This window comes from Loxodonta africana, chromosome 17 (genome assembly GCF_030014295.1).
Source record: "Loxodonta africana isolate mLoxAfr1 chromosome 17, mLoxAfr1.hap2, whole genome shotgun sequence".
Taxonomy (NCBI): Eukaryota; Metazoa; Chordata; class Mammalia; order Proboscidea; family Elephantidae; genus Loxodonta; species Loxodonta africana.
The window spans coordinates 70,573,636-70,586,467 of record NC_087358.1 but is presented as its reverse complement, the minus strand read 5'-3'; the positions used below and the strand labels follow the sequence as shown (position 1 = coordinate 70,586,467).

General features: G+C 37.2%; 1 protein-coding gene across 2 annotated transcripts in view; it reads right to left on the bottom strand.

Moving 5' to 3' along the window:
- LOC100670438 (histone-lysine N-methyltransferase SETDB2) overlaps nt 1-12,832 on the bottom strand; it is a 104,385-nt gene that overhangs the window by 841 nt on the left and 90,712 nt on the right. For both annotated transcript variants that reach the window (XM_064270146.1, XM_023551227.2), the window contains 2 exons: nt 9,770-9,901; nt 1,824-1,895 (listed from right to left, as the gene is read on the bottom strand). In XM_064270146.1, coding sequence (XP_064126216.1) covers nt 1,824-1,895; nt 9,770-9,901 — 204 coding nt within the window. The remainder of the gene's footprint in view (nt 1-1,823; nt 1,896-9,769; nt 9,902-12,832) is intronic.

Here is a 12,832-nt window from a genome sequence, read left to right as displayed (position 1 = left end):
TGTTGCTGGTTGCTGTCAAATGGATTCTGACTCATGGCAACCCCACAGGAAGGCTTTTATTGTGGAAGCTTAAGAAGAGATAGCCTAGTTTGGCTTTATAAGGTTCTATTTATAAATAATAGTACTCAGTGGCAATGTAATTTTAAAAAACTTCAAAATTCTTTATTCAGAATACCTACATGCCTGCTTTAGTTAACTCAAAACATAAGTTAAATTAAGCAAGAATCTTTATCAATTAGGGTGTCAAAAGTTAAGCAATTTAAATTGGTTCCCAGACAATTCCAAGAAGTGTCTTCTCTTGGTGGCGTCTCTCCCATGTCATATTGTGCTGTCTACCCCCAGCTAACCCACTGAGTAGGGACATCCTGGAGCCATTTAGACAAACACAAAGTCTCCCCACAATCAAGCTTTGCAGAAATAGAATTTAAAGGCTGCCTTTTAATAAACTATCCACCTTCCTGTTAGCAGTATGTGAACACTCTCAGGAGACTGTTAAAAGATATACTGTTTTTGTAATTATTAAAAGCATTTTTCTGTGATTACAAATAACAAAATTCAAATACAGATATGTAATATAAAAAACAAAAATGAGAAAGATGTGTATGATGAAACAGGGATATGAATTAATGTTTTCTCATAGGGAAAGCCCATTGTCCTAATACCATTTGTTGGCTAGAGAGAGACATCTACGGGAAACAGTAAGAGTCAGGCTACTATGTTGTGCAACTTCGGGGGAGGAGAGATTCTCACCCAAGTCTATGTGCCTGGCTGGCTCCCACCCACTGGGGTATGCAGAGCACAGCAAGCCCAGTGGTGTCAGCAGCCTCGATAGAGAACTCAGAACAGACTCTTGAGTGAGTGCGGATTTTCCATGTCTTGAAGGGATCTTAAATGCTGATGAAAGGAGAACCTACTCAATAAATGGCTGATATTTTATAAAGGGTTGTCTCTACCTCCTCCCCCCACACTCTAGTTTTTATTCTTTTTTAAAAATTCTTATCTATTCTTATTCATATTTTTCTGATAAACCTTATGAACCAGCCACAACCTTGTCCAACCTCCACACACCCCCCAGGTATAATATTAGATTAAATTTTAAGATTAATGTTGAGAGAACTGTAGTTTTTACAATATTATACCATGTGAGAGGGAGGTGGGATGATTTATCAGAACCTCACCACCTTAGAGCAGGGTGGCTGTGGGAGGCCTCAGCAGTTCCTGCCCGTTCAAACATATGAGGCCAAAAGAGTCTCCAGTTTTGGAGTCAAGCTTTTATTGTTTCTACTTTTTCAGTGAGCTTTGTTTCTGATCACAGAAGTATTGTGCGCAAGCAGAAAATTTGGAAAATACAATACAGTACTAGGAAGACAAATCACTGTAACCCACCCACCTACTATGTTTATACTTGGTGCAGTTTTTTTGTGTGCCTGTAAAACCAAAAGCAAAACAGGTGTCAGTGAGTCGATTCTGACTCACGGTGTTCCCGTGTGTGCAGAAGAGAACTGCTCCGCTGTTTTTTCAATGAAGCCTTTTGGAAGCAGGTCACCAGGCCTTTTCTGGGTGGGTTCGAACTGTCAGTCTTTCAGTTAGTAGGCGAGTGCTTGTGTGCCTATACATACTTACATATATTTTCTTCTCTGTGTATGTACTCACATACCAGATTGGGGTCCTGCTGTTTTTTTATAATGGGCTTTTTTCATTTATTAACACAACAAACAGTCTTCTAAAATAAGATTTTTATCAGCTGTATAGTATGCTTTTTTAAAATATGATAAATATTTCTGAACTGTGCTGCTAGGTTATTTTGTAACTCATATACGTACCTGCTTGAAAATTTACAAATGTGTCTTCAAACAATCTACAGTCCAAAAGTGAAGTCCCAATTTCTTCATAGTCTGGAGGGAAAAAACATTTTCAGTATTAATTTTAAATTATTTGTTATTGTTGTTAGGTGCTATTGGTTGGTTCCAACTCATAGTGACACTATGTACCACAGAATGAAACACTGCCCAGTCCTGCACCATCCTCATCATCATTGCTATGTTTGAGCATATTGTTGTAGCCACTGTGTCAGTCCATCTCATTGAGGGTCTCCCTCTTTTTTGCTGACCCTCTATCTACTTTAACCCAAAATAAGGAAAAGTAATCAGTGCAGTCATCTATTGTGAAACTTCAGTGTTACACTGAAGCAGCTTCAGCATCACCTGGGAACTTGTTAGAAATGTAAATTTCTGCCCCTCCTTCCCAGACACAACTGAATCAGAACCTCCATAGGTGAGACCCAGGTATCTGTGCCAACAAATGCCCCAGGTGGTTCTGAGGCTCAAGATTGAGAAATGCTGTTCTATAGAAAAGATGAATGAATAAAACAATGTAATGAATGAGCTTTTGGAAATGTTTATTCTTTCTTTCACTTTTCAGTTTTGTCCCATTAAGAAAATACCTGAATTGTCTCAGAGACAGCAGATAATATCAAAACATATTAAAAAAGCAGGACAAGATGGCTCTAAAAAGTGACCAAAATAAAGAATCAGATGACCTTCTGATAGAAAAAATGGCAATGGAGCTACCTGATATGACATTCAAAAGACTAATATTTAGAGCTCTCCAAGAGATTAAGAAAGAGATCAAGAAAAACAGACAAAACCAATGAAAACACAGCCAAAATCAAGGAAAACACAGACAAACCAATAGGACAATTCAGGAAAATAGTACAAGAATGAAAATTCAAAATATAAACAAATAATGAGAAATCACATAAAAACAGTGACTGGAAATCCAAAAGAAACAAAATTTCAGAAATGGACAACTCAATACAAAGTTTTAGGACCAAATTTGAAACAATGGCAGACAGAATCAGTGAGATTAAGACAAATCCATGGGACGCCACTTTGAGAAAAAAAATCAGAGAAAAGAATAAAGAAAATTGAAAAATTATGCGGGACACAATCGAGAAAAATTTGCACATGATCACAGTTCCAGAACAGGGGAGAAAATGGAAAAAACAGGATTTTTGAAAATTTTCTGGCAGTAAATTTTGCTAATATCATGAAAGATGAAATGCTGACCATCCAAGAAGCTCAACGAATGCCATACAGAATAGACCTCAAAAGAAAATCACCAAAACATATAATCACACTTGATAAAACCAAAGACAAAGAAAGAATCCTGAGAGCAGCTCAGGAAAAAAGAAAACTCACATATGAAGGGGAAACCATAAGACTAAACTCTGATTACTCAGCAGAAACGATGCAAGCAAGAAGGCAATGGAATGACATGTATAAAACCTTGAAAGAAAAAAACTGCCTACCAAGAATAATACATCCTGCAAAACTCTCTCAAACACTATGATGAATTTAGGACATTTCCAGATAAACAGAAATTAAGGGAATATGTAAAAACCAAACCAAACTTACAAGAAATATTAAAGGGAATCCTCTGGTTAGAGAATGAACAACATCAAACAAGTGGTGTCTAGGACACAGGACTGTATCAGGCACATACCAACCTAGATAAAGACCTCTCAATAATAAAACAAAGCTAAAAGACTTAAAACAGGGAAATACAGACATCAATCTGTAAATGACGACAATATGAAAACAATAAAAGGGGGACTAAATATTGTAGGTATAGAACTTTCAAGTGGAGAAGAAGTCAAGGTGATATCAAGTAATAACTGGTTTAAACTTAGGAAGATAAATGTAAATTTCAACATAACCACAAAGATAGTTAACAAACCTACTCATCAAAATAAAAACATTAAGACTCAATAAACACAAAATACATAATAATGAAAGAAATGAAAAGAAAATCCACAAACAAAAGGAACTCAGCACAGGAAAGTAAGACAAAGAAAACCTCAGCACTACCAAAAAAAAAAAAAAAAGCACAACAAAATGACAGCAAAAAACTCACAGCTATTGATAATCACACTGAATGTAAATGGCTTAAATGCACCCGTAAAGAGACAGAGTGTGACAGAATGGATACAAAAAAAAAAACAAACCACATGACCCATCAATATGGTGTGTACAAGTGACACATCCTAGACACAAAGACATAAATATTAAAAATCAAAGGACAGAAAGAAATACATCAAGTAAACAACAACCAAAAAAGAGCAGAAGTGGCAATAAAAGAAAAGAAAGGATGTTATCTAATCATGAAAGGGACAATCCCCCAAGAAGACATAAGCTTAATAAATATACACCCAACAACAGGGCTCAAAAATATATAAAAGAAACTCTAACAGCACTGAAAAGAGAAACTGACAGTTCCACAATAATAGTAGGAGACTACAACATACACTCTTGGTAAAGGACAGAACAGCTAGAAAAAAACTCTAGAAAGATACAGAAGATATAAGGGCCACAATCAATCAACCTGTGACCTAATAGACATATATAGGACACTCCAACCCACAGCCTCAAAGTATACATTCTTTTCCAACACACATGGAACATTCACCAGAATAGCAAAATTTTACCACAAATCAACCCTCAATGAAATCTAAAACATTGAAATAATAAAACATTTTCTGATTACAATGTCATAAAAGTAGAAATTAATAAACAGCAAGGAAAAAAAATTAAAAAACTTGGAAACTGAATAACACCTTGCTTAAAAACAACAGGGTAATAGAAGAAATCAAACATGGAATAAAAAAATTCCTAGAATTAAATGAGAATGAAAACACATCAAACCAAAACCTTTGGAACAAAGCAAAGGAAGTATTCAGAGGTCAATTTATAACAATAAACACACACAACAAAAAAGAAGAAAAGACCAAAATAAAAATGTTAGTCCTATGTCTTAGTTACCTAGTGCTGCTATAACAGAAATAGCACAGTGGATGGCTTTAACAAACAGGAATTTATTTCCTCACAGTAAGGTAGGCTAGAAGTCCAAATTCAGGCCATCGGCTCAAGGGGAAGGCTTTATCTCTCTATTGGCTCTAGAAGAAGATCCTTCTCATCAATCTTCCCCTGGACTAGGAGCTTCTCTGTGCAGGAATCCCGGGTCCAAAGGACGTGCTCTGCTCCCAGCACTGCTTTCTTGGTGGTATGAGGCCCCCCTGTCTCTCTGCTTGCTTCTGTCTTTTATATCCCAAAAGAAATTGGCTGAAGACACAATCCAATCTTATAGATTGAGTCCTTCTTCATTAACATAACTGCCACCTATTCCCTCCCCCACTGACATCATAGAGGCAGGATTTACAACACACAGGAAAATTACATCAGATGACAAAATGGTGGACAGTCACACAATGCTGGGAATCATGGCCTAGCCAAATTGATACACATATTTTTGGGGGACACAACTCAATCCCTGACACCCTACAACTCGAACAAATAGAGAACAGCAAAAGAAGCCCACAGCCATCAGAGGAAAAGAAATAATAAAGATCAGAGCAGAAATAAATGAAATAGAGAATACGAAAACAACAGAAAGAATCAACAAGGCCAAAAGTTAGTTCTTTGAAAAGATTAACAAAACTGACACACCGGCCAAACGGACAGAAGAAAAACAGGAGAAGAAGCAAATAACTCAAATAAAAAATGAGATGGGGCACATTACAACAGATTAACGGAAATAAAAAGGATCTTAACAGAGTACTATGAAAAACTATAGTCCAACAAATTTGAAAACCTAAAGGAAATGGACAAATTTCTGGAAACATACTACCTACCTAAATTAACACAAACGGAGGCGAAAACTCTGAACAGACCCATAACAAGAGAAGAGACTGAAAAGGTAATAAAAAAAAACTCCCAACCAAAAAAAGCCCTGGCCTGTATGACTTCACTGGAGAATTCTACCAAACATGCAAAGAAGAGCTCACACCAGTACTACTCTATTTCAGAGCTTAGAAAAGCAAGGATACTTCCAAATCCATTTGATGAGGCCAGCATAACCCTAATACCAAGACCAGGCAGACCACAAAAAAAAATTCCAGATCAGTATCTCTTACAAGTACAGATGTAAAAATTCTCAACAAAATTCTAGCCAACAGAATTCAGTATCACATCAAAAAACTAATACACCATGACCAAGTGGGATTCATGCTAGTTATGCAAGCATGTTTCAACATTAGAAAATCAATCAGCGTAATCCACCACATAAATAGAACAAAAGAATCATATGATTATCTCAAGCGATGCAGAAAAGGCATTTGATAAAGTCCAATACACTTTCCTGATAAACTCTCAATAAAATAGGAATAGAGGGAAATTCCTCAACAAAATAAAATGCATGCATACAAAACCCAACAGCCACCATCATTCTCAAAGGAGAGAGGCTGAAAGCATTCCCCCCAAGAACAGGAACAAGACAAGGATGTCCTTTATCATCACTCCTATTTAACATTGTGCTGGAAAGTTCTAGTTAGAGCAATAAGGCAAGAAAAAGAAATAAATGGCATCCAGGTTGGTAAGGAAGAAGTTATCCCTATTGCAGACAATATGATACTATACATAAAGAACCCCAAAAACTCCACAAGAAAACTACTGGAAAAAGTAGATTCGGCAGAGTAGCACGATACAAGATCCACATACAAAAATTAGTTGGATTGCTATGCACCCACAAAGAGAACTACAAAAAGGAAATGAGGAAAACAATACCATTTATAATAGCCACTAAAAAGATAAAATACTTAGGAATAAATCTAACTAGGGACGCAAAAGACCTATTCAAAGAAAACTACAAAACACTACTTCAAGAAACCAAAAGAGAGCTACATAAATGGAAAAACATACCATGCTCATGGATAGGAAGACTCAACATTGTAAAAATGTCAATTCTATCCGAAGCAATCTACAGATATAATGCAATCCCAATCCAAATACCAACAGCATTCTTTAATGAGATGGAAAAACTAATCACCAACTCTATATGGCAAGGAGGGAAGCCCCAGATAAGTAAAGCACTATTTAAGAACAATAACAAAATAAGGGCCGCATGCTACCTGATCTCAGAACCTACCATACAGCTACGATAGTCAAAACATCCTGGCACTGGTACAACTACTGACACATCGCCCAATGGAATAGAATTGAGAACCCATACGTAAATCCATCTACGTAGGTCGGCTGATCTTTGACAAAGGCCCAAAGTTCATTAAATGGGGGAAAAGACAGTCTCTATAAATAATGGTGCTGGTGAAAATGGATGTCCATCTGTAAAAAAATAAAACAGGACTCATACCTCATACCATACACAGAAACTCATTCAAAATGGATCAAAGTTCTAAATGTAAAACCTAAAACTATAAAGATCAAGGAAGAAAAAATAGGGACAATGCTAGGGGCCCTAATATATGGCGTAAATACGATACAAACCATAACTAACAATGCACAAAAACCAGAAAATAAACTAGATAATTGGGATGTCTTAAAAATTAAGACATTGATGCTCATCAAAAGCCTTCATCAAAAGAGTAAAAAGAGAACCTATCAACTTGGAAAAAATTTTTGGCTACTACATATCCAACATGGGTCTAAACTCTAAAATCTGTAAGATACTGCAACACTATAACAATAAAAAGACAATCCAGTTAAAAAATGGGCAAAGGATATGAACAGACACTTCACCAAAGGAGACATTCGGACAGCTGACACATGAGAAAATGCTTGTGATCATTAGCCACTAGAGAAATGCAAATCAAATCTATAATGAGATACCACCTCACCCCAACATTACTGGCACTAATCAAAAAAAAAAAATAGAAAATAACAAATGTTGGAAAGGTGCAGGGAGATTAGAATTCTTATGTTCTCACTGCTGGTGGGAATGTAAAAGGATATCATCCCTATGGAAAATGATATGGCGCTTCCTTGAAAAGCTAGAAATAGAAATACCACAGGATCCATTCCACTCCTAGGAATATATCCTAGAGAAAAAAGAGCCATCACACAAATAGACATATGCACTCCCATGTTCATTGCAGCACTATTCACATTAGCAAATAGATAGAAACAACCTAAGTGCCCATCAACAGATGAATCGATAAACAAATTATGGTACATACACACAATGGAATACTGTGCAATAATAAATAACAATGATGAATCTGTGAAACATCTCACAACATGGATGAATATGGAGGGCATTATGTTGAGTGAAATGTCAATCAAAAAAGGATAAATACTGTATGAGACCACTATTATAAAAACTCATGAAAAGGTTTACACACAGAAAAAAACAATCTTTGGTAGTTACAAGGACGGGGAGAGCTGGGGAGGAGAAATCACTAACTAGATAGTAGATAAGTGGTAACTTTGGTGAAGGGAAAGACAGTATACATTATAGGGGAAGTTAGGACAACGTGCAGTTAGGACAATTTCATAGACACATCCAAACACCCTGAGGGACTGAGTTAGTGGGCTGAGGGCTAAGGACCATAGTCTTGGGGGATATGAAGGTCAATTGGCATAACATAGTTCATAAAGAAAATGTTCTACATCTGACTCTGTTGATTAGTGTCTGGGGTCTTAAAAGCTAGCAAGTGGCCATCTAAGATACATCTACTGCTCCCATCCCATCTGGAGTAAAGGAGGATGAAGAAAACCAAAGACAAATGGGAAATGTTAGTCCAAAGGACTAACAGATCACAAGTACTACAGCCTCCACCAGCCTAAGCCCAGAACAACTAGATGGTGCCCAGCTACCACCACCAACTACTCTGACAAGGATCACAATAGAGGGTCCCAGATAGAGTGGCAAAGAAAGGTAGAACAAAATTCAAATTCCCAAACAAAGACCAGACTTACTGGTCTGATAGGGACTGGAGGAACCAGGAGACTATGGGTCCCAGATACCCTTTAAACTCAGAACTGAAATCATTCCTGAAGTTAACCCTTAAGCCGAAGATTATACAGGTCTATGAAACAAACAATAACACTTGTGAGGAACGTGCTTTTTTTAGCTCAAGTGTGTGAATGAGACCAAATGGACAACACATGCCCAAAAGCAAAGACAAGAAGGCAGGAAGGGACAGGAAAACCGGACAAATGGAAACGGGAAAGCTGAAGTGAAGAAGGGTAGAGTGTTGACATATTGCGGGATCACAGACAATATCACAAAACAATTTGTGTATAAATTATTAAACGAGAAACTAATTTTTTCTGTAAACTTTCACCTAAACCACACACATACACACACAAAGATCCACTTAAAAAAAAAAAAAAGATTATAAGAAGGATAAGTAGCTATTTATCTGCACATACAAATGGAATTTAGGTTTCTCAAAGAAGCTTCATGAAACTTTTATGAAAGTTCATATTTAAAGCAAACATCAATCAAAACATAAAACTTACTTTGTCCTTCTGTACTTTATAAACTTTAAGTTAGCATTATTTTAAAAAGACACTTGGTTTATTAAGGAACAGAATTTGAGTCAAATCAAACTGTAACAGCACCATTCTGATTTTAGCAACAGGTGTGCAGAGTGGTGAGGAGGGGAGCAGGTGTGTGATGGAATCTGGTTCTGAACATACCCATTCTCGTACTGTTCAGCGTTAGTTATGTACCTCTAGAACATACACCAAACAAAACTTTCAGGGCACAGGGTATTTTTACTAATTGAATGAATTTTTTAATTACCCATATCCTGTTGATTTACAAATGACAACAGATCTGGCACAATGCTTTAAGAGTGAGAGTAAGAAGGAAAAGAAAAAATTGCATGGAAAGAAAATGTGTACTTTTTGTTTTGTTCTACATCTAGGTCTGTGACAAGTCTTGATACATAGAAATATCACTATCCCAGTACCTGCTTCTGAAGTAGTCTCATTCACAAGTCTTTCCTGAATCAAATGAAGCTTGTCTAATATTTCCTCAAATAAGTCATTAAGAAGTCCTGCTTCTTTACATTTCTTCAGAAAAGCAACTTTCACAATTGTATCTAGGAACAAGAAAAACATTTTAAAAGGAAATGGTCTGTTTGAGGTCAGTTATCAGGAATCACTTTATAGTCACTTTTTAGGGCCTTGTCTAGAGGTAGATAAGCATAATTAGTAAGATAATACAGATTGCATCTTTATCTTTTTTATTTATTGTAATTCATCATACCCGATTTTTTCCAGCTGAACAATGAATAAAAAAGAAAAAACTTCTCTGTTTGGAATAACTATTTGAATCAAAAGTTTGGCTTTAAATCTCTGAGATGACAGCCCAACATTCTTTTTGTCATAGTTACTGTGTTATGTGATGTTGTGTTGTGCTGTGCTATCTGTTATGAAAGCTACAATTACAGGCTTCCACCTCCTGGAGGATCACAATGTGAGCTGTGGCACATCACTGGATTTTGAGCTTGAGCAACTCTGGATTCTTTGATATTAAGAAGTATATCCTTTCTTAACACTGAAGAACAATGGACCATCCCAACCCAAATTATTTTGATATGCTAGGTTTACAATAGAGCCGAAAGGAATTTTATTCTTATTAATTACTACAAGTCTAGAAGGGGCAAGGTTAAAATGCAATACCAACTGTGATGGTCAGTTTTATATGTCAACTTGGCTAGGAAATAATAAGCAGTTATTCAAACCAACATTTATCTAGGTGTTGCTGTAAAGGTAATTAGCATCCACCATCAGTTGACTTTAAAGAGATTATCCTAGATAATCTGGGTGCGCCTGATTGATCCAATCAATTGAAAGGCCTTTTGCCTGAGGAAAAAAAATTAGTCCTGTGGACTGCAGTTTCAGCTCTTGCCCAAGTTTTCAGCCTACCCTTTCTGATACCCTGTCCCACAGATTTTGGACTTCCCTAGCCAGCCCCCACAATCACGTAAGCCAATTTGTTACAATCAATCTTTCTCTCTGTGTTTATACATATGCTACTGGTTCTATTTCCTTGATGGAACCCTGACTGATACAGATTTTGGTATTGGAAAGTGGGGTTCTGGTGTAACAAATATCTAAAAGTTGGTAGTGGCTTTGGAACTGCATAATGGGTAGAGGCTGGGAGAATTTTGAGAAGTATGATAGAAAAGGCCTAGATTGATTTGAAGAGGTTGGTGGTAGAAAGATGGACATTAAAATTTTCTGGTAAGGGCTCAGAAGGAAATGAGGAGCATAGTAAAAAAAAAAAAAAAGCTTCTATCATCTTTAGATTGCCATGAACAGAATGTTGGTAAAAATATGAACATTAAAACCACTTGGGTGAGGGTTCAGAAGGAAATGAGGAACATGTTATTGGAAACTTGAGGAAAAGCAATCCTTGTTATATAGTGCCAGAAAACTTGGCTGAACTGTGTTCTACAGTTTAGTGTTGAAGGTGCATCCTGGTTTCTTTTTGTAGCTTATAGCAAAATGCAAAAGGTAGGAGATAAATTGAAGAAGGAACTACTAAGAGAAAAGAAACCAGCACTTGATGATCTGGGAATTTCTCAGCCTATCCAGATTGCAAAAGATCCTAAAATCAGGAGATTGACTGTTAGGAAAGTATGCTCTGGAAGAAGGCCAAGGGTGTGGCTAGACAACTTTGTGCTAGTGCTGAAGAGATTAGGTGTGTGACGCAGGGATGCACTCAAGCATTGAAGCAGAAGCCAGAGGTAGAGATGAGATTATCTAGGAAAGATCTGTAGAGGACCATCTTGTCTAATGATAATGTATCTCTGTGATATACATAGGAGACTCAAAAGGTTTTTGAGAATGTTATACCATTAGTAATGATGCCAGCCTGGACTGAAAGGAACAGAGACAGGATGAAGTTAAATAAGTTTGTCAGACTCCCAAAATTCTACAGGCAGGAAGCAGGCTTATTATTTAAAAAAAAAAAAAAGAGAAAAAGAAAGGATCACCCTGAGGCCCAAGCTTCAGGCACAGAGGCAGAAGTTTGGGGAGTCATGGGTCCAGAGGGCAAAGCTACAGACCTAGAGAGCAGATCCTCAAGCCACAGAAGACTACTCTCAGGTCTTGAATTCTAATGGAACTTGCCTTGCTTGACTTCAGAATTGCTTGGGGCTGGTGATCCCTTTATTTTTTCCATTTTCTCCCTTTTGAAATGAAAATGACCATAACTGTTAAATTATGCCTGTCCCATCACTGTATCTTGGGAGCAGTTAAGTTGTTTTCTAGTTCCACAAAGGCACAAATGGAGAGGAATTTTGCCCCAGAGTTTCACCTACACCTGATTTAGGAGATGAGATTTGGGATTTTTGAACTGATGGTATTTAGTTGAGATTTTGGACTTAGACTTGATACTGTAATAGGTTGAGACTTTTGAGGATGTTAGGATGGGGTGAATGTATTTGGCACATGGAAAGAAGGTGAGTTTAGGGGGGCCACAGAATAGACTGTAGTGGGCTGAATGTAGTCCCCCCAAAAGATATGGTCATATCCTAATCCCCAGAACCTGTGAATGCTACCTTATTTGGAAAAAAGGTCTTTACAGATGTAATTCAGTTAAGGATCCTGAGTTGAGAAAATCATCCTGGATTACCTAGGTGGCCCCTAAATCCAATGACAAGTGTTCTTATTAGAGACAGGTGAAAGGAGTTTTTTGACACACACAGAAGAGAGAGATACACTGAAGAGGAAAAGATGATGTAAAGATGGACAGATTGGAGTGAAGATGGAAGGAGAGATTGGAGTGAAGATGGAAGGAGAGATTGGAGTGAAGATGGAAGGAGAGATTGGAGTGAAGATGGAGAGAGAGACTGGGGTGAAGATGGAGAGAGAGACTGGAGTGAAGATGGACAGATTGGAGTGAAGATGGAGAGAGAGACTGAAGATGGAGGGAGAGATTGGAGTGAAGATGGAGGGAGGGACTGGGGTGAAGATAGAGAGACTGGAGTGAAGAGGGAGAGATTGGGGTGAAGATGGAGAGA